The 27099-nt window shown below is 39.4% G+C and overlaps 1 protein-coding gene and 1 pseudogene across 1 annotated transcript in view; one reads left to right on the top strand and one right to left on the bottom strand.

Moving 5' to 3' along the window:
- The first annotated feature begins 8590 nt into the window (after positions 1 to 8590).
- LOC145766878 (somatostatin receptor type 2-like) overlaps positions 8591 to 27099 on the top strand; it is a 56965-nt gene continuing 38456 nt past the window's right edge. The window contains exons 1-6 of the mRNA XM_082578582.1: positions 8591 to 8615; positions 8724 to 8874; positions 17212 to 17374; positions 17957 to 18138; positions 18436 to 18564; positions 19724 to 19943. Coding sequence (XP_082434708.1) covers positions 8591 to 8615; positions 8724 to 8874; positions 17212 to 17374; positions 17957 to 18138; positions 18436 to 18564; positions 19724 to 19943 — 870 coding nt within the window. The remainder of the gene's footprint in view (positions 8616 to 8723; positions 8875 to 17211; positions 17375 to 17956; positions 18139 to 18435; positions 18565 to 19723; positions 19944 to 27099) is intronic.
- Positions 24137 to 25236, bottom strand: LOC145776534 (uncharacterized; annotated as a pseudogene).

The raw sequence follows: 27099 nt of genomic DNA, 5'->3' as shown, positions 1-27099 counted from the left end.
AACTAGTTACCGTTACTAGTTACAGTTACTAGTTACTTTCAGTTACTCACAAATCTGAACATAAAATTCTGCACCTGGCCAACTCTGCATGCAAGTCCAGTTTAACCGCAATGTTTGATATATAGTGTTAGAGCCATCCATGCTATAACATAACAGCACAAGTAGGCCTACAAAACCAACAAGGTTTTATTTAAAAAAAATATTCAGTGGCTTATAATTATGTTTATTTCCTTTGAGAAATACGAGCATTTCAAAGTGCTCGTCACTCAGGCCTGCCCTTTTGGGCTTTAAAATGTCCTTGCCCAATCGTCGTCGTCGTGTGAGCTTCTGGGGCCGAGAGTCTATTCTTTTACCGCCCCAGATTCACACTGTTCCCGGACTACACTGAAAGGCTACTACAGAGCAGCCAGTCTTTGATTTCATCATTCAGGACACGCAGACCTTCCACTCCGTTAGGTGGCTTGAAGATGTTACAGTCATTGATGATGTCCGTACCGATAGTTCAATTGGTTAGCGCGTCACTTCTGGAACGAAGAAGCTTCAATATCAAGCTGCACTGGTTCGAACCTCAGGGCATGCTCTTAAACAACGCACGTTAAGGACTGCTCTCCATTTAGCGGCATCTAATAGATGGAATAATTTCCCGGCAACAAGACTTCAACAATCGGAAACTTCACTCTGTCAATATCGGTGACCGGGCCTGGTCAGTGATTTAAAGCCTTTAGTCTACAAGTATGCAAAACTGCCAGGATTAAGTTCTGAAGAAGCTTTGCCAGTCCGAGGATAAAGATTTAATTAATCAATCAATGATGTGGTCTGCGGGCTGTTCCTCGGCACCACATTCACAGGAGGAGGAAGAGCCCATTTCCCATTGGTGCATGGTTGAGCGAAAAAGCCAGACGCCGCACGGAGACGGTTGAGGCGCACCCATGCCTGTCTTGGTAGTGTCAAGTCGATGGAGCGTGTGTCGGCGTCGGGGATGAACGAATAAAGTCTGGTGATGAACAAGTGCTGCAATGAAAACAATATTTCTACTGCAGCACTTGACGGAATGGGAGTGTTATGTTTTTAAAACAGTTTTTTCATCGGTCCAATTGTGAATCTGGATCCGCTTAACTTGTCCTCAGGGCCCGCTTCCAAATACTCCTGTAACAGATTCAACGCGCATTGCTTTCTTTTCTTGGTTTTTGCGTAAAGGGGTGCAAAAATTCCTCCGTGGCTCTACCTACCACCATCCACTTCAGTGTCGCTGCTACTCCCCTCATCAGCAGAGCAGTTTGCTTCTTCAATTGCTTGAAGCATGTTCTGTTTTATTTTGGTCTTCAATTCAGCAGTGTCGCTTAATTGTCATGCATTAAACACAGATAAGTCTAAATTGTGGGTGGAATGCAGTCGCAAGCTGAAAGTCGCTGTCCTCGAACCAATGACCAAATCTGGTTTGTATTGCTTCCACAAGAACGTCCACCATCGGCAAGCAAACAGCAATGCTGTTGCTGGTTTTATTGTCAGACAATCTTTTTAGAGGCATTGCAAGCGTGACACTAAATGCAATAAATTTCAACTTCTTTAAGGTAACTAACTAACTGACTATAAGCATCAACAAATTGCTTTTAATTGCTGCGTGTTTCTTGATGCTTATAGTTAGTTAGTTAATTACCTTCAAGAAGTTGAAATTTACTGCATTCTTATAAATATTTTCAGGTTCCTGATGAGGGCTTAAGTTAAACCGAAAACGTTTGACTGTTAAACTCATTTGTAAATATGTAAAATATATTATTATAATGCTCAACCCTGTTGTATTGTTGTGTCTTGCCTGTCTTTGGGACATATTGATTAATCGTCAAAAACAATTAATTTAGGCAAATCAGTTATCAAAAATCGCCAAAAAAGAGCCAAATCATAAATATAAAGCTAAACGTATTAAAAAATCGCCAGATTTCTGGACTTTGGCGATAAATTCGCCAATATAGCAACCCATCTCAACCAGACCACAAAACAAAAGTAGAACCGCGCATGCGCAGTGCTGCGCCGATACATCTGCGAGAAAAATGCATTATTGCGCAAAACGCAGCAAACACGCACTAAGCAAGACACAAACACGTGCAGAGAAATAAACGGCATTAAAAACTGAAATTTCAATACAAAAGTAACTTGTAACTGTAACTGTTGAAAAAGTGCTAAAATAGTAACTAGTTACCGCGTTTCGTTACTTTTGAAAAATAGTAACGAAGTTACCGTTACAGTTACTCAAAAAGTAACTAATTACAGTAACTAGGTACTTTTGTAACTAGTTACTGCCCACCTCTGCCTGCAAGTAACATCAAGTAAAATGTGAAAGTGAAACGCAAACGCTCGGAATTCGACTTAAAATGTTTGCATTGCACAGAAATGGTTCAGAGAGAGTCTTCTAGAGCTCAACAACTCATGTGTCGACAAGTAGTAACGTTTTGCTTTACTTCTTTTAAGCACAGAGGGCAACACATTTATTACTTGAGTGGCTGCAATATGAAAAAGCATCTTTGACCCTAAGTTGAGGGGAACTGAAGCTGAATCATTTCTTTCACTGTAAAGTCCTTGCTTCACCAAATGGGTGCAACATCCATGATGTCGACCAGTTATGAAGTTGTTGAGTTGACGATATTTTCACACTATGATGATCTTGACATATGTGCTAACGTAAACCAAAAATATCGTTTCCTCGTGGTTTTTTTTTTTGAGTAATAATGATAATGTTATGGTTCAATGTATTGTCACTCCACAATATTGCTGAGATATTTTTGCCACAGGGCTTTTTTCTAATTTATATCAGGTTTACGATTTCATTACATTATTACTTGATTCATCCTCACTGCGTTATGGAAGAAAGAACAAAGTAAGTACAGTTTATAAAGTCTTCTTTATGATTCGACAATCGACATGGAATCAGTTTATAGCCTAACAGGTTTGCGACCGTGCTAAATTCCTTTCAGCTTAATAACTTATCTTGGTCAGATACTCAGTCATGGTGTGGTGCTGTATGCCAGAACAATAGATGTTATGTTGTTAAAAGATTGAAAACGAATATTGTACACTTAAAAACTTATCGATTTTTTCCATGAATAAAGAGCTTTGTTACGTCAGTTACGTCATAACCAAGCAACTAACAGATTTGACAACAACTACATTGACAATTACTTTTAGACTGTGATAGAAACGGTCATTTCATATTCCAATTGTGACTTCACGGTTAAGGATATCCGAAACATAAAAGTGTTTTAGAACTTAGCCAATGATACAAGTGAATATTTCTATAGGTTAGCTCACATTCTACAGAAACCGAATGGTTATAAACAGGCCGTTAAGAGGATAATTGAGGTTCGGTACCAATGAGCTCAATGGGCCCGGTACCCAGATCCAATCACTTTACACAACTTAATAAACTTAAAAATCACTACAACTTAAAAATAGTTTTAACAAATTGTAGACTGAAAGTTTTGCGTTAAAAACATATACACGAAAAATTAATCACAAACTTAACTTTTAGTTTTTTTTTTACAAACTGAATAATATTTTTTAAAAAGTTACAAACTTTTAAGTTGTATGATTGACAGATAAAAAAAATTAACTAACGAGGTGCAAACTTTTAAGTTCCACAATTTACAACTGAAAAATAGTTTTAACAAACAACAAACCTATAAGTTCCATAACTTACAAACTGAAAATAAAAAATAGTTTCAACAAATTGTAATCTGAAAGTTTACCTCTGAAAACATGCACATGAAAAAATTATTTTAAGTCACAAACTTAAATTTTCTTTTACAAACTTTAAAAATATTTTCAGTAAATTACAATTTTATTTTTACAAGCTTAAGAAACTACAACAAAATATCACAAGTTTCTGTTGCATAATTTGTAACGTTAAAATCTGTGTTCGGAGATTTGTTTGTGTGTTTTCATCATCAGGTGTCATTGCGTGTTGCAAAATTTGTGCTCGCATTCTGCTAGAGTTTGTATTTTTTCATGCTTGTCTTAAGTTTAGATAACAATTTGTGATGTAGTTTGCGTTAGGTTAGTTGACTTTTTCTAGTTGTCAGAATGTAGAAGAATATGTTGCAACAATTTGTTCTATAGCTGTTAATTTGGGCGTTCTCATTGCATAAAAGGAATGTTGATTGTTTAGCTGGTATTAGCATCATCTAAAATAAAATTCTTAAATAAAATAAAATTTCTTCGCTGGACAACCAATAACACAAACTTTTTACAATTAGTGTGGTTTATTTCGATAATACAGAAAACAAGACCGACGCTATAATATTTATTTACACGATTTATTAACGCTCCAAAATTCATCACTAAACAAATCGGGTGGGGATTGAAGTGGAGTTTCAACCTCCTCAAACAAGTCAAAAATCTCGCAGAGGCATTGTGCGTCACATCCTCGATGCTCACATCTCTTTGTATCCCTTTCATCACCGGTTTGAAGGGGGACTTCGATGCTTTCTTGAAGAGGAATCGAATCAGCTTCTTCATCACTTTCGTCCACATCAAATATTGGAGAAAGGGATAAGAAAGGATCAAAGAGGATGGGTAGAGGTAAAATGGATCCTTCGGGATCGGATAGGTTGAACCTTTCAAAAGCACCTTCGCCTTTAGGGGTTGAGCTATCTAGAGGGATAACATATCTTGGGCTGTCTGGTTCATTTTCACCATCTCCATCATCCCCATTAATCGGTTTGAAGTGTTGAGGAAAAAAAAGTTTTGAAGATCATCATCATCCCGGCTTATCACACGCTGAAGCTTTTCATAAGACATTTCTGTTTTATATCATAATGTGGAAAGTTAGTACTCCTTTCGTGTTTATATACAAACATCAGAGTAAAAAAAAATTAATCTGCTCACTCTTTATAGAATGCAAGCTTTGTTCTGCCTGCCTCTATCTCTGTTTTATATATGTTATGAGCATTTTTCAATTCCCCGTTTATTTCATAATAAGGTGCCTTTTTATCAGTATCCTATCGTGAGAATTATGAAGCGAACCCTGTTACACAATTATATCGCTTCACTTAATTCGGACTTTGTACTTATATTTCTCACATAAAATCAAATGTACGTCACTACTTAGGGTTATTACATTTACAAGTCCATTCATATTCATAAATATATAAAATCAAATGTGGTATAAAATCAAATGTGTTTGTGGCGTCACTACTTTGGGTTAATACATTTACAACTCCATTCATACTACTTAGGTAAGTACGTTTCGAAAAGCCAACCCTATTTCCTGTGGGGGGGGGGGGGGGGGTCGGTGGGGACTTGGTACTTTTTAAAGCAATATCATTAAAGAACTACGCGATCCACAGCTTTGAAATTTCTTGACTTTTTCTAAAAATTATTCAAGTATTTATTCCGCTTTAAATGACGTTGCTATTGTCTATAGTTTTAGAGATATGGCATGATTTTCATAACATACTCTGATATTTTAGCTAGCTACTAGCTAGCCCTTTTGTTTTCAAATTATACCGATTAATAGGATTACTGAGCGCCGCCGTGCGTGGAACTGCGACGCAGATTTCTCATGATTTGGTTTTGTTGTAAAGCTTTCAACCGTAATGATTCCGCCTTTTGTTTGCAAACTCGAGTTTTGAGTTGCTTTGATTAATCTTTTAATTACATCTGAGTTGCTTTGAAATTATCAGAGAGTATCCGATAAGCTATGCTGAAAAAAATGTAATTTTACGTTGTTTTCTATGGCGAATACATTTTGTTTCTAACTCATAACAAGAAGCAGTAGGAAAGTTCTTGACAAAACTCTGTTTATCTTATAAAACAAACATACTGATGTGGTAAGTTTCTCGATTTCTTGTCGGAAAGCAAGGAGTGCGTTCTTGACCCGCCAATAAACTTTTGCATGTACCTGTGCACTTATATTCACATGAATATTTATGGATGTTGTGAAAATGTTTTATGAAAACGAGAGATTGAAGGATACTGAAAAGAACTTGACACAGACTATCTAAACTGCTTGGCTTTTGTGGAAAAACACACGCAGCTAAATTATTGTGCTTTGACAAGCATTGTGCGTGTTGTATCATCACTGAAGCTTTACCTAAATGGTAATTTTGCAGTTGCTTGAGAGATTACAAAATTATTTTTTTATACGAGGATTGAAAAGTTTTGATATATCTCAGCAGAAACACTATTAGGACCAACTCAATAATTTCAAACTTTTCGTTCAAATGTTGGTCTTCAAAAGCTTATTTTCACAAAACGGTGTAGGCCTATATCTTTTTCTCCATAAATTTGGACGTTTGTGTCATTTGGAGCAAAGTTGTTTGTTGGGTTGAAAGAATCTGAAATCAATGTCTCGTTTTTGTAACGTATCGTAACGTAATCTATCAGTCAGCGCCTTTGTGCCTTTTTGTTTTCGAATACATTTCCGTGACAAAAGGTTGGCTTTTGTAATAACGCCATCAACCATAGAGTTGTATTCTCTGACTGCATCTCAAACGCTATACGATACTCAGCAATTGTTCTAAAGCAATGTTACACAAAATGCATATCTGACAAAATAAGGAAAACATGTTGAATTGAATTATATTTTATACGGATCGTTTTCCTTATCTTTGAAAAAAAGAAAGAACGATTTTTATCGTTTGGCATAAAAATATGTATATTAAGGTTCACCTTGGTTTGCATAATGAAAATCACCCCAAAGAATTGCTTGAAGTGATTTTCGCAGCTATTTGATCCTTTGCGATGATATCAATTATAGTTTCTATCAGATGAAACCTGTTCAAACTATTTTTTTTTAAAACTATGGTTCATTCAAGAATATAACACTTTGTAGATATAGCTTACTTCATTTTTGTGTTTTTACTTCGATTTTTTCACAAGCAAGACCTTACACAAAACATGTTATTTGCAACGTGAGTTGATTGACCATAGTAGCCTAAATGGACCAGAAAGCTGTGGCCAAAACTTGATTACTTTTTATCAAAATGTTTGCACATTGGAAACAGCAATCACTTTGTTTCAAATCAGCAAATCACTTTTTGTCATTGGTTCAACGTCTGCAGACGTCTAAACTAATATACGACAAAATTGGTTTTCTGGGTCTTCGGTTTGTAAAAACATCATTATGATGTATTGTGACGTGGTCTATCAGCCAGCAGTAGTATATGCGTCTTTTGTTTTTGGATGTGTGTCAATTACAAAAGATGGCTTTTGCAGTAACGCCATCAACCGCAAACTGCATCTAAAATGCTATTTCAAAATTTGAACAGAAAGAAATCTTCTAATGCGTAATAAATAACTTGACACAAAATGCATGTCCAACAAATTAGAAAAAAAATGTAGAAAACGTTATTTTGCAAATCTAGTTAACAACATGAAAAAAAAACACTTCAATCATTTTGACACAAACGTGCATTTTTAAAATATCAACAACCTTCAATTTTGCCCAAGGAAAAAGTCAACACTTTAGTGATTTTTTGTTTTTTTACGACAATAGCACTCGGCCTGAAAAATATTTTTTTTTTATTTTTCGTATCGTTATGTCACGACTTTGAGTTTGTTACGCAGAACGGGAGTTCCATTTGGCAAACGACCTCTTCTATAGCGTACCAACACGATTTGACTAAACGATTATTATCACTACATTTTGTCACAACTGTTTGCAAAATTGTTTCATTCAAAGTGATCATTGTTGGTAAGTATTGAAACATATCACTTTGGAATGCATCTTGACAAAGATTATCAGTCAGGAGTTTTAGACGCTCTTTGTTTTTGAAGTGCATGATGGCCTAAAATGGAACAAGCTCCTATCGAAGCAAGTCACTACCTTTGGATAGGTTGTTGTTCAAATACCACGTGACACCATTAGGCTACCTTACTTTTCTGTATTCAATCGCTACCCAGACAGCAAATCAGACACTTTTTACATCGATTCAACGTCTTTAGACGTTGAAATAATGTTAAAAACGAATAAATAGCTTCCTGAGATGTGCTGTGAAATGCAAAGTGTTTCTTGATCATGCATAACCAAATTCGACAGTGTGAATGTGAAAAAAAAATTTGCTTGGTTTAGTTCCAATATCAAGTAATGACAGTACGTTTGAAAAAGTGTAGACTATAAACATGTGGCTCAAAAAGAACTTGAAATAGTTTTTTTGCGGTGATTATGTCTCATTCTCTGCAAATGTTGAAACAAAGTTTTGCAATGCCTCCGGCAAAACAACAAGCAAACGCGAGTCGGACGCCAATTACGATTTCATTGAAGCGTGGACGACGTCTCCGCGTAAGAGATTAAAATCTACACAATGGAATTAACCCGTCACACTCAATTATAAGTTAATTAGGAAGCAATTTCTCAAGTCAAATAAAAAAATATGACCAACCATCAAATTATTTGATTTTTCAAGTTGCGCTGTTGAACAAATTGCAAAAAAGTTTCGATGTTATGTTGTCAGATAAATTATCTACACCATGTGAAAATTTGATTGATCTATCTTGCGTAGTTTTTGAGTTACACGAGCTCAAAGTGATAGTGTCGAACCGACCCCCCCGTCCGCAAGTCAACTGGCCAAAATACGTCACAGGAAAAAGGGTTAAAATGTTTCAAGGGAGTCTCATGAAAGGCATTTTTAACGTTCCTTTTTGCGTGTAGAAAAAGAAACGCAAATAATTTTGTAAAAATCTTGATTCATATCATTGTTGTAATAAGTTTTTTTTTGTTTTTTTTTCAGTTAATTTGGGAGCAGGAGCGGAGGAGCCCAGCACAGACGCAGTAAAAATCGTCTTTTCTCTAATCATTTGCGTTTTGGGATTATTCGGAAACTTGGTTGCCATTTTTGATATACTGGTTCTAAAAGAGTACCAAAAATCTGTGACCCGTTGGTATGTGTTAATAGGTTTGTGAATAAGACACGATAAAAATAACCAAGTTGTGACTTGTTTTTAAGTGTTACTCACCTCTGTTAAAGGAACGTATAGGTTAAATTATAAAACGTGGGGCTTGGTTTAAGAATATCTACTGTACACTAGTGTAAATTAGAATAACTGTTTAAATGATAGTAGATTTTAAGTAAATTGTTTAAAACGTTTCGTGCAACCTACACATAGTATCAATCCACATATTGCCTTCTATTAGTTTGTAGCCTAAGGTTGAGTGAAAGTAAAATGTGACCGATGTTATAACGAAAAGATATTTTACTCACCTATGGAAAAGTTGATGAAAAAGTTGCAGGCTATTTTGTGTACTTGTCTTGATGCTTAATGTATGTAAACAAGCCAAAAAGTAAGACTAGTTTACGAAAGAACTTGAAGTTGAAGTTTTCATGAAGTTTTATAAAAATGGCTGATTTGAGGACAAATGAGAACAAGTGCCTGTGTTGTATCGAAAATCACCATCGAAAAAATTTTTTTGGGAGGCGGCACTTTTCTCATCTGCATAGGGCAGCACTTAGGCTAAATCCGGCCCTGCCTGCAAAATACTGTTTTCAATGCTAGAGCGCTTTTAAATAGACTGCGGGTACTTGATAAACAACTGCAATTGTAACTTATTAACTCGTTTTTGAAATCAAGTGTTCCATTTTCGAAACATCTCACCTGCCGCCGAATGATATGCATTCTATCGCTATTGGAAATTCACTCAGTAGTTCTTTATTTGGTAGAGCAATGTAATTTCCTCTCAAAACACTGGTGCAGCTGAATGCAGTAGCGTTACCACAGCAACTGGTTACAAAACATCAGGCCCTCGTCATTCTCCTCCAGGAGACCCATTGCACATCTGTGGATAAGTTGGTATTACCCAACTTCACACTCGCAGGCGCAACCATCAGCGGGAAACAAGGCCTCACCATGTTTGTCCATGAGCAACTGAGCTGGACGCCAATAGATCAATCCAATGCCCAATCGGAGATAGAGTGACTATGCATAGACGTATCAGGCTATCACATCATCAGTGTTTATAAGCCACCACCCTCACGCTTAACACCAACAACCATCCCAGTGTTCCCTCAACCCAGCCTCTATGCTGGCGAGTTTAATTGCCATCACGTTGACTGGGGCTACAACACCACCAACACCGAAGGAGAAAGCCTGGCCTCATGGTCAGCCAATAATAACCTTACCCATGGCCACCTAAAGATACGGCCTGATTTGCCACATTTTGCAGAAATTTCCAGGTTTTTCTAACTTTGGGCGAACGTGTAAATAAATTTTTCTAAAAATTAGATTTTTACGCTTTCTTTATTCTTTTCTCCAAATGACACAATAGGTTTTAACATCCTCACATGTTGAAAAACAAAGAAAATTTGATGTTGTAGATTTTAGTTTAATTTTCAATAACAGTCTGATTTTGCGTTTTTCAACTTACTTTTTCTCATTTGCTACTGCTTCCCCAAGGCAACAAAGAAGTTTTTTGTCATTAGGAAACCGCAAAAAGTAAAAACATCTCAAAAAATGTCAGTTAAGCACTAGCAGTAGCTGTAGCCTAATCAAAATCTGCAAAATGTGACAAATCAGGCCGCATCTCCAGGTGGCCATGCCTCACCCTACTGCACGATCTCAAGGGTGCAGCGAGCTTCTTCTTCAGGCGCTTGAACACTGGCACAAACCTCGATCTGGCTTTCGCGAGTGATGACCCCAATAATTGCCAACCGGACAGACGTGTGATAGAGAAGTTCCTCAGGTCCCAACGTCGACCCTCGCTATCACGGCTCCAACGTCCACAATGCCTGTGCCGAGCTAGACTGTTAAGCGATGGAACTTCAGAATGGCTCGGCTCTGCGAGTACTATAGCCTCTTCACCAACGAAGTCACACAATATCTCCCATCTCCACACACCAACAACGTAGAAGAAGACACCAGGACTTTTGTGATGCAATAACATCAGCGGCAAAATACTCCGTCCCCCGCTGCCGAAGAAAGAACTATATAGTATACCGTGCTGGAATAATGAGTGCGAAAGCCTCTACCCCGACTTCCTTCACGCTCCCCGCAGGGCAACGACACCAACAGGTCAGCCACAGCCCTGTTGGCAAGGCTGGACTCAAAGAGGAAGGAGTGATGGACAGAAGCCGTTTAATCAATCGACTTTACGCACTCCAGCCGCATAGCATGGAGTACATTGAACAACCTAACTGGCTGATCACGTGCCTCTCGTCAACAATGTCCCATTTAAGCAAATTCCATCGTCTCACAACTCGTGGAGAACTAGAAATACAAATCGAGAGACCGTGAATCAGACAGATCCGTCTTACAAGAAATGACGGACCTATAACAACCCCAGACGGAGACAACATCTCGGGTGAGTTCACCCCGGAGGAATTTTCCATCGCCTTCCAGCACATAAAGCCAGGTATAGCCCCGAACGCTGACCACCTATGCCCGGAGTTATATCGTGATGACCTCAGTCATGTGTATAAAGGAAAGTCATATCCTAAACATTTTTCAGTGCCTTGTAACTTATTATATCTGTGCAGGTTATTGTTTTTAATTTATTTTTTTCTGAAGAGACAAATTCGACGATGTCTTGAAAATGTGATGTGCTACAGAACAAACAAAAGCAGTTTCGAAATCAGCACGAAAAATAAATCTAAAATGAAGCAGGCCTACTTACGTTTCCGTTTCAAAAATAAAGTTAAATTTTGTTGACCAGTGTAAGGATATGAAATTACATTTTTTTGCAAAGGAGTATTTAGGGAGGCTAATCATAACACTTTTTTGTTTGGGATAGGAGATTGAGTATTGTGTTCCTCTGGACACTGACTGTAACATTTCTAGGTACAGGCAGGGCCAGATTTAGCCTAAGTGCTGCCCTAGGCAGATAAGAAAAGTGCTGCCCCCGAAATTTTTTTCGATGGTGCGCTACGATTTATCTTTTCAATTCCTCACAAAAAAGTTATTTGCACTGTTTATTTGAATACATCAATGAATGTCATTGTATAATGAACCTGTCCTGTCCTTGTCCTGGGCATGACATTAAAAACTGCAACCGGTGGGAAAGGCTCCAGTGTGGGAACTCTGGAGTTATGGGGAATATGGAGTTACCCCTTAGTTTTCCATTACTCCCAGGTCTGCTCTGGCCCGTAGCAGTAGCACCTGTCAGGGCCCCAGCTATGGGTCAAATAACATCACTCCGGCTTGTCACCTTATTCAAACCTGGATGTGTGGCAGACTGTGCGGAAGAAGCTCATCACTGGACATAGCTCAACGGATAGGAAGGCACCATCCAGTATCACAGTTGCAGGACGTGCCCAAAAGCATGACGTGACACGTAGGCGTCATGGTCATCCTGCTGCATCTCATGCTTCACCCAATCGTCTTGACCATGTCTTGCCATTGGACCTTGAAACCTGAGACAAGAGAGTGAGGTTGGAGTCCCGCGCAGCCCTTCCTCACTTAAAACAAAATCACGCGCAAGTCATGATCCTGGATCAAGAAGCCCTGTGGCGATGGAGGAACGGCGAACCAGATGGTGCGGATACACCCAAGCTGTAGCCATGATCCCACACACAGGCGGCTCAGGCCATATGGTCGTTCTCCACTGAATCCGAGCAGCAGTGGAATCCGGCAGGCCCCTGAGCGACCGAGCAGCCCTATCTAGGGATGCTCTGCTCGCCTCCGTAGTCTGAGGACAGGGCTAGAAAAGGTGCCCTAAAAATAGCATGCTCCATCGTACCCTGGCCAGCCTGCCGCAGCTGGTGGGGATCCCTTCACGCGGTCAAAAAAACAAAAGAAAATTCTATAGTCTCAAAATCGCTTCATGGAATGTCAGAACACTGCTCGATAACCCAAACTCCAACAGACCTGCTCGCAGAACTGCTCTCGTGGCCAGAGAACTAGCCCGCTACAACATCGACATTGCTGCCCTAAGTGAAACTCGCTTTGCTGATTCAGGACATCTGTCTGAAATAGGAGGTGGCTACACCTTCTTTTGGAGTGGCCGCAGCATAAACGAACGCCGAGAGTCTGGTGTTGGATTTGCCATCAAGTCTCTCCATGTGAAGAAACTAACTAAGATACCCAATGGGGTAAACGACCGTCTAATGTCAATGCAGCTTCCTCTGGGCAAAAACAATGCCACTTTGATTAGTGCTTACGCCCCCACCATGACCAACAATACCGATGCAAAGGAAAAATTCTATGAAGAACTAGACTCTCTTATTGCTTCCATCCCCAAATCGGAGAAGTTAATCATTCTTGGCGATTTCAATGACCGTGTTGGTTGTGAACACCAGGTCTGGAATGGCATTATTGGAAAACATGGTATAGGAAAGTGCAATAGCAATGGTCTTCTTCTGCTAAAAACCTGTGCCACCCATGGCCTAGCTATCACAAACACTATGTTCCGTCATCCTACCCGTAACATAATATCATGGATGCACCCCCGCTCTAAACACTGGCATCTCATTGATTATGTCATAACCAGAGCCAAAGACAAACATGACGTATATGTGACCAAAGCCATGTGTGGTGCTGACTGCTGGACTGATCACCGCTTAATAGTCTCCAACCTATCGCTTCACATCAAGCCCAAGAGAAGACCTCAAGGCCAAACAGTCACAAAACGGCTCAATATCAACCGGCTGAAGTCCCCTGACACTGTGAAGGAGTTTCAATGTGCCCTGAGGAACAATCTCTCAACCACAACCAGTAGTGATAACAACATTGAAAGTCAATGGACCACTCTACGAGACACAGTATACTCCACCGCATCTGAGGTACTAGGCCCCGCAGTCAGAAACCATCAAGATTGGTTTGATGAAAACGATGCAGAGATCATGGAAATGCTGGAAGCCAAGCGACTTCTACTTAGAGATCACCAGGGTAACCCCTTGGATGTTTCCAAGAAAACTGCCTTTACCAATATACGCAGCAAGATTCAAGCCAAGTTGCGAAACATGCAAGACTCTTGGCTCAGTGCTAAACCTGATGAGATCCAAAGCTAAGCAGATAGGCACGACGCTAAGCGCTTTTACACCGCCTTAAAAACTGTGTATGGTCCGTCCACCTCTAAACCACGCCCTGTCTTTAACATCGATAGATCAACTCTGCTCACTACCAAGAGCCAAATCTTACAAAGGTGGGCCGAACACTTCCATGACGTTCTCAACTGGCCTTCAGAAATAAACGACGAAGCCATTGATCGCCTCCCTCAGGTAACCACCAATCGTGAACTCGACGCCCTCCCAACAGTTGATGAAGTTCAGAAAGCCATCGACCTCTTACCCTTGGGAAAAGCCCCTGGACCTGACTCTATACCAGCAGAGATCTACAAATCAGGTGGCAAGGGCCTTGTTGACAGTCTTACTGAATTATTCCAGTCAATGTGGGTTACAGGTGTACTTCCCCAGGACTTCAAAGATGCATCTATAGTGCACATTTACAAACGCAAGGGAAATCCCCAATTGTGCGACAACCATCGAGGAATCTCCCTCCTGTCAATTGCTGGAAAAATTCTCGCTCGTGTCTTACTGAACCGCCTCTTGAACCATCTCGAGCAAGGCCTCCTCCCTGAAAGCCAGTGTGGATTTCGCCAGGGCCGAGGAACTGTAGATATGATCTTTGCGGCCAGACAGCTTCAAGAAAAGTGCATGGAGCAACACCAAGACCTTTACACTGTCTTTGTCGATTTGACAAAAGCTTTTGATACAGTGAGCAGGAAAAGGTTGTGGAAGATCATGCACAAATACGGATGCCCAAACACATACATCTCCATTGTAAGACAATTTCATGATGGAATGATGGCCTACGTTGCTGATGACAATGAATTCTCTGAAGCCTTCCCAGTTACAAACGGCGTTAAACAGGGCTGTGTCCTGGCACCTACCTTATTTAGCGTGATGTTTTCAGCAATGCTAACAGATGCTTTCAGAGATGAAGACTGCAATGGTATTCCAATTCGCTATCGTTGTGACGGAAAACTTTTTAACCTGAGACGCTTCAAAGCAATCACCAAAGTTACCGAAACTGTCATTAAAGAACTTCTGTACGCGGATGACTGTGCCCTGAACGCCTGTTCCAAAAGCGAAATCCAACAACAAATGAATAAGTTCTCCTCTGCTTGCGATAATTTTGGACTAACAATCAGCACTAAAAAAACAGAGGCAATGTATCAACCAGCCCCTGGAAAATCCTATAGCAAACCACTCATCACTGTAAACGACCAGAAACTACATGCATGTCAAAGTTTCAAGTATCTCGGTAGTACTCTTTCTAACACAGCCACCATTGACCTGGAAATCAACAACAGAATCGCCAAAGCATCTATCGCCTTTGGTAGATTGAGGTCTAACGTATGGGAGAGGCGGGGAATCAAGCTGCCCACAAAGCTAAAAGTTTACAAAGCAGTTATTCTGACGACCCTTCTGTATGCATGTGAGGCCTCGACTCTTTATATGAGACACGAAAGGCAAGTGAACCACTTCCACCTTTCCTGCCTCCGAAAGCTCCTCAAGATTCGATGGCAGGACAAAGTCCCAGACACCGAAGTTCTCAGTAAAGCAAACATGCCCAGCACTCTTACCCTCGTAAAAAAGGCACAAATAAGATGGGCTGGCCATGTCCACCGGATGCCGAACCATCGCATTCCTAAACAACTGCTCTACGGAGAACTGACTAACGGCAAACGTCATGTAGGTGGTCAAAGAAAACGCTTTAAGGACACTTTAAAAGCTTCCATGAAAGAATTCGCCATCGACGTAGACTCGTGAGAAGACTTAGCCGCAGAACGACCAACATGGCGCAGTCTTATTTATAAAGGCGCAGAATCAGCTGAGAAACACCGTACGCTATCTGCTGTCAGAAAACGAGAACATCGCAAGGCCCGAGCCTCAAACAACCCTGGCCCTAGCCAACCATCCTTCCAATGTCCATCCTGCAGCAGAAGTTTCACCGCACAGATAGGCCTCATCAGCCATCTCCGCACTCATGTAGCCTACACTAACCAAAGTCAACACTAAAAAAAAGAAAAAAGAAGCTTGATCTCAGTCTCATTGGCCATCTTCAGAAACGAAGGGCGAACATCATCATCATCATCATCATCATAATGAACCAATTGTTTAAAATCGCTTCCTGAGGGCTTTTTCTCTTGCAAACAAATCAATAAATTTTTCAAAGTCTGTAGAAATAAGTAAAGCGATGAGTTAATGCTCAAAAATGTGAGATCATTCATGTGATCATGCTTCAACGTAGACCGCCGTGCATTCTTGATCAGCTTCAAAATAGAGAATGATGGCTCTGCACTGCAATTGGTTTATATACTTTAAGCATCAAGGCATCAAGTAAACAAAATAGCCTGCAACTTTTCTATCAACCTAACATTGACTAAAAAGATTATTTCTAGGCTCCTTTAAATTTACCAACAATGAAACAAACCGAAGAAAGATTATTAAAAACTGTACAGACAAGGCCTAGTCCTCCATACTAAGCGAGACAGATAACTAAAAGAAGCACTATATTGTTGAAAACCAATCAAGCGTGAAGTATTCTAGGCCCTAGGGGTAATGACTTGCCAGACATGACTTGCCGCACTGTTTATAAATGTATGTGATGTGATAACATATTTATTAATTGCTATATATCTGAATATATTTGTTGTGAATTATTATATTCACGTACAGTATTGTCAATGTAAAATATTCGTATATTTTGCCGCCCCCAATAATTTGCCGCCCTAGGCTATTGCCTAATCTGCCTTACTGATAAATCCAGCCCTGGGTACAGGCACGAGTAACTTGACATAAGCGCTGTATCAGTGCCAGTCTTTGGGGTGTGCAAACCGTGCGATCGCACAGGGCCCGCAAATTAGGGGACCCGCAATTTACTCAGAAAATGCAGAAAACATAGAGACTCAGCTTTATTTCCGAAAAATGACAAAGAAAACATGATTATCCTTTGCTATGCCACCGGACAGCACCATTTTACAGTAATATTCATACCCTAATTTTTGTTGAACATGCTCTCAAAATGCACCAAATTCAAAGTAATGTTTCAAAATTGTCTGGGGGAGGCCCCCAAGACCCCCCGCCTCTGGCTCATTTCACTGCCCTCAAACCCCCCTCCCCTTTCAAAATACCTAGCTACGGAACTGAATTGGATGATTTGGATCATTGTCATTGAGGCCCGCAAAGCATATTCCGCGCAGGGCCCGGAATACCCTAAGACCGGCGTTGGCTTTATAGCCTAAACCAATTTTATATCAAATCAAATTTATAATGTTGGTTTCAGGTACGTATTACAACTTGCAACGGCTGATTCCTTGTTCCTTTTGACTCTGCCGTTTAAAGTTTCGGAAGACTTGAACAATTACTGGATATATCCGGAATGGATGTGCAAAGCAAAGGAGACCGTCCTTTTTCTCAACTATTACGCATCTATTCTCTTTTTAGTGGTACGGGTTAGAGTTTTGTGTTTCCACGTATGACAGAAGATATGCATTGATCTATTATTATCAAAGATGATGTAGATACTTAGATACCGCTTCGATGCCCTGTAGAGTTCACCTACTGAAGGCCTTGTAATAATGATATTTAAATATATTTCGTCTGGAATTTAACCATGAGGAAAGGAAATGAATGTATGGTAATGATTTACTCTACTTGGCTGAATATCGATGCGATTGAATAAATAATTAGCTGAAACGATTAGAAGAACGTATAGATGACCTTTACTGGTTACAAAAAAATCCATCAGTATTTAACTTGCTTTCACCAATTCGAGCAAGTCAGGACAAAAATCAAATTTGACAAAGATAAGCATGCCAGTTTTTGTCTTAAATAAAGTTATTGTTTTCTGCAGATGCTTAGAATAGATTTTGATATAGATTGTAACTGCGCTGAACCGGTTTGATCAAATTTGGAATCGTGCCCCAGCCCAAAGCGAATTTCCATTATACTTTGCTTTTAGAAATTCTACAGAATTATATAAAGAACGTACATTATTGTTGTTAGAAAGTATGTTTTTGTTTTTACAGGTTATGAGCGTGGATCGGTACATTGCCGTCTGTCGCACATATTCTGACTTTTTGCAACGACTGAGAAAACGAACCACTGCGTTTGTTATTGCCATTATAATTTGGAGCATTTCTCTTCTCTTGTGCATTCCAGTGATGTTGTACAGTTTCAAAGTGGGAACTGCTCCTTGGTGCAAATGCTCGTAAGTAAACTGTAAGCGTCAGTTGCATTATGTAATCTAGTCGAAAGGTCTATTAACATTTTGTAATTACAGCAGTATGTAAATGTGCTCAAACTATAAAAATATCATTGCTTGCAGCGGTTAGTCTTTGATGTTAAGGCAAATGCTATAAATCAAGAACAGGTAGGGCTAATGCTCTTCAGGTAAAATATCCCAAAATTCAACCTCTTAGTTGGCTGCAAAACTTGGATCCATACTTTATTATTCAACTTTTTCTACCGAATGCGCCACCAAGTAAATTCATAACTACCATTTTAGATACGAGTTCCCAGATGAGCAGAATGAGATCAGTAGATGTTTGCGACAAGGATTTGGAGCGTCGCTTGAAGATTGTTTGCAACTATCCCAAAGCGCACCAATGTTTGCTACAGGAGAACCACACTGCAGGTAGGTAATAAAATAGGATGGTAATCCGTCATTGAATGCATCAACTACCTACATGAACGAAATGTAGTCTTTCAAGCACTTTTTCTTCTAAGAAGCATTTAGCCAGTTTTGACTTATTTTAAACAAAGTTTGGTGTCACGATTTCTTTCTATCTCTTACCAGGAAAAAGACTTGGAAAGGTTCAATGACGTAATTTAATGGGTTATAACCGAAAAGCAGTCAATTAAATTCACGGATAGTTCTACTAGTGAAATGATATATGAAAACGCTTGAAGGACTCCAACGAATGGTTCACCACTTCCAGCAATTAATCAAAGTAACAGTAACAGTAAATAGCAATAGATTCCACGGCTTGCGACTATTGATCGAGTTTAACGCAATCCACTCTCAGCTTCTCATACGATTCTAATTTCAATCAGAAATTATAGTAGCATCAACTTTGCTTTACTCGTATTCAACACTTCAATTCTCGATCAACAATAATCTTTGCGTCTATTAACACTAAGGTCGCCACTAGACTACTACAGTACAACAAACGATCTCTCATCATCAACTCACAATAATAATTATTACGCAAATTACACCACTATTTATAGAAGGTTGTTCGGTCTAGTAACTTCGAGAAGGTTACGTAATGTTACATCATAAGGGCTCATTGTTCTGTCAAGTTGCATTAAATCGTAAACCGTAGAAGTTTCTAGATTGTTACGCAGGGTAGACGGTTCTAGAAAATACATTATATAATAAAGATTTCGCAATCACAGATCCACTGAAAAACATCCTTATGACGTCATGACAAACGATATTGGCAATTGTGAAAACAACAGAATGTTCGAGGTTCGCATCTTACAGAAGGATCTAGAATTACGTTACATAACAACGATTTCTCAATCAAAGGCTACTACTGGTCATTGACCGATAATAACATACCGCTCAAGAATTCCATAATTAAAACAGCGCGTTCGGTCAAGATACAAAGCAACCCATCGCGAGGCATTGCACATTGATTGTGACATTTGGTTATTGTAATAACTTACGAAAGACAATGGGTTTAAAAGTTAACAGATACAAATTTTAGTGCTGCTATGACTGTGAAACAGCGAATGAGAAAAAAAACAACTGTGAAACAACATCATAAGCTTGTCTTTTTATTTTTTAGAGATGATATCCGTAATATTTCTGACTCGATATTTGAGGAAACAAGCGGAGAAAGCGGTGATGCTAGCGGAGAAAGCGGTGATGCTAGCGGGGAAAGCGTTAGCGGCAGTGGGGATGGTTTGACTGACATTCATGCCTCTTGTCATTATCTGGATAAGCCAGTTGGATGGATCGCATTTCTCAGCTTTAACTTTGCAGTGATGTTCATTTTGCCTCTCATAGTAAGAACAGTATTTTTTTTTAATTTTACTAAAAGTAACGTTTAACTTTAAGGGTTGAATAGACCAACAGTAAATTATTTCCTGATTAAGCACTTATATTTATCTTGTACCAAAGACCGGCAAGACACAACAATACAGTACAACAGGGTTGAGCATTATTTATATAACAATATATTTTACATATCTATAATAATGCTCAACCTTGTTGTATTGTTGTGTCTTGCCTGTCTTTGGTACAGTAAAGCAAACTCTCTCCTTTAACTATATTATCATATTTATCTAATTTCTAAAAACTTGCATAGCTCTAATTTTAAACTAACTTCGAAAAGCTAAAAAAATTCTAGCTGTCCAAGACTGAAATAGGCCAACAGTAAATTATTTATCGATTAGGCAAATCTATCGGTTAGGCCTGTGCTTTTTAAACTTTTTTAGTTTTGTTCACCCCTAGCATCTATCTCTACATTTCATTCACCCTTGTCTCATGATATGATAAAACTATCTCGTCTATATATAACAGCACAAAATGACTTAGGTTGTTTCGATTTTTGTTAAGATCAACTCAAGCTAACTTTTACCATTGCAAATCTACAATTTCTGGAGTCCAGAGATATACTGTAGGATAAAGCTACAAAACACAGTCACCGAGTTTTCGTACTTTTCTACACTCAGTGCCAACCAACTTGACAGAAAATGCGACCATTTTCGAACAGCTTCCACTATTGCCGTTCTTTCTTTCTCAACACTTGCATGATGCTTCTCATTGCGATTCAAGGTGCGAGAGAAAAATGCAACCGGTTAACCGTTTTGTTGAAGTATTGCTGACAGTGCTACGTCCGACGCATCGGTTTCAACACAAAAAGGCAAATTTTTATCAATAGCTTGCAACATCGCGTCCGCCAACACTTGTTTTAAGTTTTTAAAGGCGTTTTCAGCATCTTGATTCAATGGAAATGATGCTGTTTCCGTTAGAGGCTTTATTTTATCCGAATACTTTGGTATCCAACGTGCATAGTATGCAAATAACCCGACAATTCGTCGTAGAGCCTTTGTACTCCGGGGCACAGGCATTTGAAGGAGGGGCCTTACTCTTTCTGGATCTGGGATTATAGTTCCATTTTGAACTCTATACCCTAGAAGATCAATTGTTTCACATGAGTAGGCTCCTTGCACTTCTTTTCATTAAAAGTAAGGTTGCAGTCTTTAGCAACATCCAGAAAGTGACGCAGATTTTCATCGTGCTCCTGTTTTGTTTTGCCACACACTGTTACATTGTCTAAGTAAGCAAAAGTACTTTTACAAGAATGTCGATCAATAATGTCATCTATAATCCTTTGAAACCATGGCACCGCGTTAGTTAAGCCGAATGGAATGACATTGTACTCGTACAGTTGACCATTTGCTTCAAAAGCTGTGTATAAGCGATCAGCTTTGGGAATTTATATTTGATGATAAGCACTTTTGAGATCGAGTGTGCTAAAGAACGTGTATTGTGCAATTTTATTTACTTGATCTTGCATATTGGGTAATGGGTAAGCGTCTAAATCAGTGAATTTGTTAATTGTGCGGCTATAATCTACACACATTCTTTTCCGGTGAATTTCTTCATTTTGCCCAGACACAACAAGAACTTGGGCTCTCCATGGGGAGGTACTTGGACGATTTATTCTATTAGCTAGTTGCGTTCGAATGGCATTTCGAATAAATTTTTCATTAGTAATAGATTGTTTTCTTGATTTTGTGGCAATAGGTTTGCAATCTGCAGTCAAATGTTCAAAAAGTTTTGGCATGAGAGGTGTCTTAATTTTTCCTAGAGCGCCAAGCTGAAGTAATGGTTCCTTTCCACCACAATCAATTTTTACTGACTCATGTTGTTTTAAGAAGTCTTGGCCCAAAATTACGTCAGTCAGTAAGTGTTTCAAAATCACCAGATTGACATCAACATATTTGCGTTGCCCGAACTCAATGTTTACTTGACAATAACCTTGACTACTTGACGCTTTTCCTTTTATCGCCATTCCAATTTTACATGATTGAGGGTGAACTACAAGATTATGCCTTCGAACAAACTCTTTATCCACATGGCTTAAACTGGATCCAGTGTCAATTAATGCATTAGCCCAAATGCCATTGATGCTAATTTTAACATTTACCTTTGTCGGGGGGTCTCCTGTTGGTTCCGACGATGATACCACCGCGAGCGATTCCATTGCAGAAGACTTCTTTCAACTCGTGCGACAAACCACCGCGTAGTGTCCGTAAGCGTTGCATTTGTAGCACTTGACTTTTCTGGCAGGACACAGCGACCGAACATGTTTTGGAAAACTTCCACAATATCCACATTTTTGTTTTTGTTTTGTTTTATTATCTTTATCCTGCATTGCGGGAAAGCGAACTTGAGCGCTATGCATCGGTGTACGCCTTCCGACGTACACCTGACCCACGCTGCAGCCGAAGGCAATGTCTGTTTCCGGTTGTCTACTCTACTTATGACTTAAATTTGGTACTACCCATTATTCGAAATCGATCACTAGGTAGAGGCAATTATCGTAAAGTTTCTTGTCCAGAAAAACAACAGCAAGTGCGGGTGGCTGGAGTCGAACATGCAGGATCATTTTGATTTGAAGCTGGATTAATTGGAAATGGAACTACCCGCAAGTTGGTTTGGAATAGCAGCAGTACTGGGTTCATCATGATACTCAGAAATCGGCTTTGACACAAACGGCCTGTCATATTGTTCGGAGTTTCGATGAGCAATTTCTAGGGAACGAACTTGCTTGAAAATAGCTTCTAGCGTTGGGGTCTCTGGCGTGTTGTTTTCCAAAAGACGCTGTCGAATCTCGTGAGAGACAATACCAGAAATGAACGTTTCGCATATAGCTTCGTTTCGATGTTCTATTGCCGTCACCTGTCTATAATCACAATCTTTGGCTAACGTTTTTAGCTTTTGTAGATAGTCATTTAGCGATTGACTTATTTCTTGTTTGCAAGTTTTCAATTGGTAACGTGAGAAACTACTGTTGATAGGTTTCTCATAAAGAGCACGTAGTGTAGCGACAGCATTATAAACGTCGGCATCTACAATACATGCGCAATCAGGCATCTTAGCTTGTCCACATCAGTCGCATCCGGTGTACCTTCTAAGAATCCCGTGAATTGTTTGTACCAATGTAGCCAGGATTTCTTGGATTGCGCAGAACTTGGATCAGCCTTGAAGACGTTAGGTTTATAAAACTTGCTTTCCATTTTCAAATAAGTTAATTAAATTGTTCTGTCATAATAACCAGACATTTCACTTGCTGAAGTTTTAATTAACTTAAAAGTATGATATCTAAATACCAGGGAGTCGAACCGAACCCGATTTTTGTAAACCGGTTTTGGTGCGATTTTGTCTGAACCTTAACCGGAACTGAACCGAAAATTTGAGTTAGCTTAAACCCTAACCGAACCCAAACCGGTTGAAAAAAGCGGTTCACTCCAGCATTACGTCATTGTTCGCATTGTGGTAAGTGAAGTTGTACGTAGCATGTTGTTATCTTGGAGGCCACATTGTACGAATGAATTATAGCCTATTCTGTAACACACGATCCACTATCATCGATGCTTTGGAGAGGAATTTTTTGAGGTAAGCAACTTCTGTTCTGTGACATCATAGACATTAGGCAATATAGTTTGATTGTAACTTGTGCAACAAACAACAAAGGCAAGTTAATTGAGCAAAGCAGTGTTTGCCAACCTTGCGGTTTTCACGCCCAATTGGGCTATGTGTTATTATTCTAAACCTGTTGGATTTCAATAGTAGGCCTAGGCCTAATTTTATCAGACCCGAACCGGAACTTATAAAACCGGTCTTAAGTTTCTTCGAACCCAAACCGGAACTGAACCAAATTTTGAAACAATCTTTGAACCAGAACCGGACCCGAACCGGAAAAATCAAACGGTTCGACTCCCTGCTAAATACAGAACATAAATACATATGTAAACAGAAAAGAACATCATTACTCTGTAAACATAGGAACCTAACACCAGCTAACAAACTCAAGACTGCAACGAGTTGAAAACACAAAACACCGCGTGTACCAATACAGAAAGAATGCCTGCGTCCGAAACAAAATAATAATGACGTCACACACGCGAATCAGAAGAGCGCAATTTCATTACATGCAATAAGCAAATAAACACCAAAAAACAACAATTCAGTAGTTTTTATGAGGAGAACTTGTCAAAATTGTGGCTTTTGATGATTTTCGCCATTTAGTATCAGGATTCATAGATCGGAATCGCTTTGGTTAAGGGCTGATATCTGTTACAGATACAACAATCCTTTTTTCCTTTGAGTAAAAACTGGATGAGGGTAGGCTACAGGGCTTGCTTGCATGTCAGAAAGTAGATTGCTGCTTTCTGCTGTTTTGTTGATGCAAGCAGGAGTGTCAGTTATAACTAAAGCTGGCTCTTCTACAGGAAATAAAGAATCATTTTTGCTGGTTTCTGGGAAAGGTTGTAAGGTGGTTCCAATGATACTGGAGCTTGTGCTGGCAATTGGAATAGAACTTGCAGTGATGACTGGAGTCAAAATTGTGGTGATGACAGCAGATGAGATTGCGTTGGCAATTGGAATCGAAGTTGTGGTGTTAACTGCAGCTGAACTTGCATTTTCCACTAGAGCTGAGCTTGTGGTGGCGATTGGATCTTCTGAATTCTCAGCTGGATCAGGTTGATCTATCACATCAGCAGCTGCAAAATCACTGTCATTAAAGACCAGCATATTAGCTGGATAAATTCCGGCCTTTCGAAATCCATTCACCACACAGCTGACATTTGCAGCTTTTCTGTATGCAAGACCAAACAAACGACAAATCTGAAAAGGAGCGACTGCTCGTCCAGGATTTGCACGCAGCCACTGCTCAATTTGTTGATAATAATAGGTCTTCAGGGGTTTAAAAAATGTTAAATCTCATGGCTGCATCAGATGATTGGTGTGTGGTGGTAATGACAGCATAATAACACCACTTTTTGATGCCAACTCCAAAGCTTCAATATTGTGCGTGTGGCTTTTACGTCCATCTAAGATCAGCAGGACCTTCTCTTCTTGGCTAGGCTTTGCATGCTGGATAAAGTGTTTTAGCCATACCAAGAATACGTCGTTGTTCATCCATCCCTTTCTCTGAAAAAAGGTTCAAAATTTATTACGAACTATTGAGCAGAGAGAGACTAACAGTTTGTGAACCAAAGCCAAATTTATGCACCATACAGTGATAACAAAACCAATTTTCACGAATAAAAATAATTGTTAGTATGAGCATAGTTTATAATTGGTTAAAACATTTGAAAACACTAGCAAACCTAAACACTGTATAAAACTGACATCTTTAGCATCCCAGTGGGAACAACCACCATTTTTATAGGCTACATGGATTCAATGTCGGTACACATTGCATCAACGTAGAAAAGATGAGTTTTGCCTGGTAAGATTGCTAAACACTTAAACATGACTCACTTGACAAGTGAACATGCTTCCTGGTGGAGCTCCATCCTGCAACTTCATACGCACTCGTGGAAAGATGAAGCCCGGTGGGACAAAATTTCCTGCTGCAGTCATGCAGCAAATAACCGTCACATTCTGTCCTCGCTCTTGACTAGCTATCGAGCCAACTTGATGTTTCCCCTTCTTAGCCAAAACTTTTGACAATTTCTGAACAACGTTTATGCCAGATTCGTCCATATTATAAATTCTCGCAGCGTTTAAGGCGTTCTTTTCATAAATTTCATGTATAAGTACAAAAAACTTAGCTATCTGTGGTTTGTTAAATCCGGGTGATCTCGCTAGTGACGTTTCGAAGAGATATTTCTTGATGCCTTTTTAGAAATCCTTTCACCCATTCATAGCCAGCAATTTTCTTTTCTTTCTTCAACCTAGTAGAAATGTTATTTGCTTCTGCAATTTGGAATGCTAGCTTTTGAAGGTCCATCAATGTCAAGCCAAAAAACCTGGCCTCCATATCTTGAATATGTTTTGCCAATTGGTTTTCAATCTCTTCCGGTAGATCAGTATATCTTGCGGCTGCCAAAAGCAATCTTGTTTATGTTTTTCAGTCTTTTACGAAGAGTCGTTTTGGGGACATCAAACTGTTTGGCTGCTTTTTTGTACCCATTGTACCATTTCTTACAGCCTCTATTGCATGTCGCATCGCTTCTTCATCCCACTTTCCGTACACTCCTTTGCTTTTACGCTAAGCTCTTGAGGTCATGTTTGCAACCAGTTCAAGATCAGAAGAATCACGAAATGACAATTTGACTGATTAGCTGTGTTACAAATAGCAGAATATTGACTGCAAAAGTTAATGGGCATACTTATCAGAATAGCCTATGTCAACAAAAAGCTAAATGTAGAAGCTAAAATATAGCCTACCTCTTAAGACTTTTCTATCATTTAGCAAGGTGACACAGATGTAATTCAAGCCCTAGGTCAGGTTTGTACGCTACTAAAGAGTCATATTTGCTAACATATCTACAGTTTAATACCGCAAGAAAATAGTTTATGATATCTGCCTCCACGTGTAATTTGGATCCCTGGGTCCTGTGATGAGAGGAACAACTCTTGTTACAGTTTCTGCTTTGAGCATCAACTCCTTTCCTCGCCGTTTGCTGTTCACGACTTCTGCTAAAAGCAAACGTCCTAATTTAGTTTCTCTCTCTTTTGTTGTAGACGCTTATTCAGTTAGTGTTGTCAGCTGTGAAGTGGTTGTGGGTTGGTGTAAGCTATACGTCAAGAGTATCTTATTGTATTGTACTTATGTTTTCAGATGTTTCGTTTTAAGTGGATAAAGTCTTATGTTAGGTTAATCTTGAGTCTACTTATACAACAATTTATTCACTTAATAACATGAATAAGTAATTGAGGCCAATAGAATTTGATGTTGATCCAAATGCACCTGAAGCTGCTAGGAAGTGGGAACACTGGAAACTTACCTTTCAAAACTACGTCAGGAGAATCGACGACGCTACCGACGATGACAAACTGGCTGTATCAGCTTCGCGCACAGCGCCGTGGAGCGTGACGCTCGCGTTCTGATAAGATTTTCCTTTTTTGTGAGTAAACGCGACCTGGCAACACTGGACACACTCAGTAGATTTTTGCAGGACGGTTTACTGTGGAATA

Source organism: Aplidium turbinatum, chromosome 1 (genome assembly GCF_918807975.1).
Source record: "Aplidium turbinatum chromosome 1, kaAplTurb1.1, whole genome shotgun sequence".
Taxonomy (NCBI): domain Eukaryota; kingdom Metazoa; phylum Chordata; class Ascidiacea; order Aplousobranchia; family Polyclinidae; genus Aplidium; species Aplidium turbinatum.
Note: the sequence above shows the minus strand (reverse complement) of the source record. Positions and strands in the feature narration are given on the sequence as shown.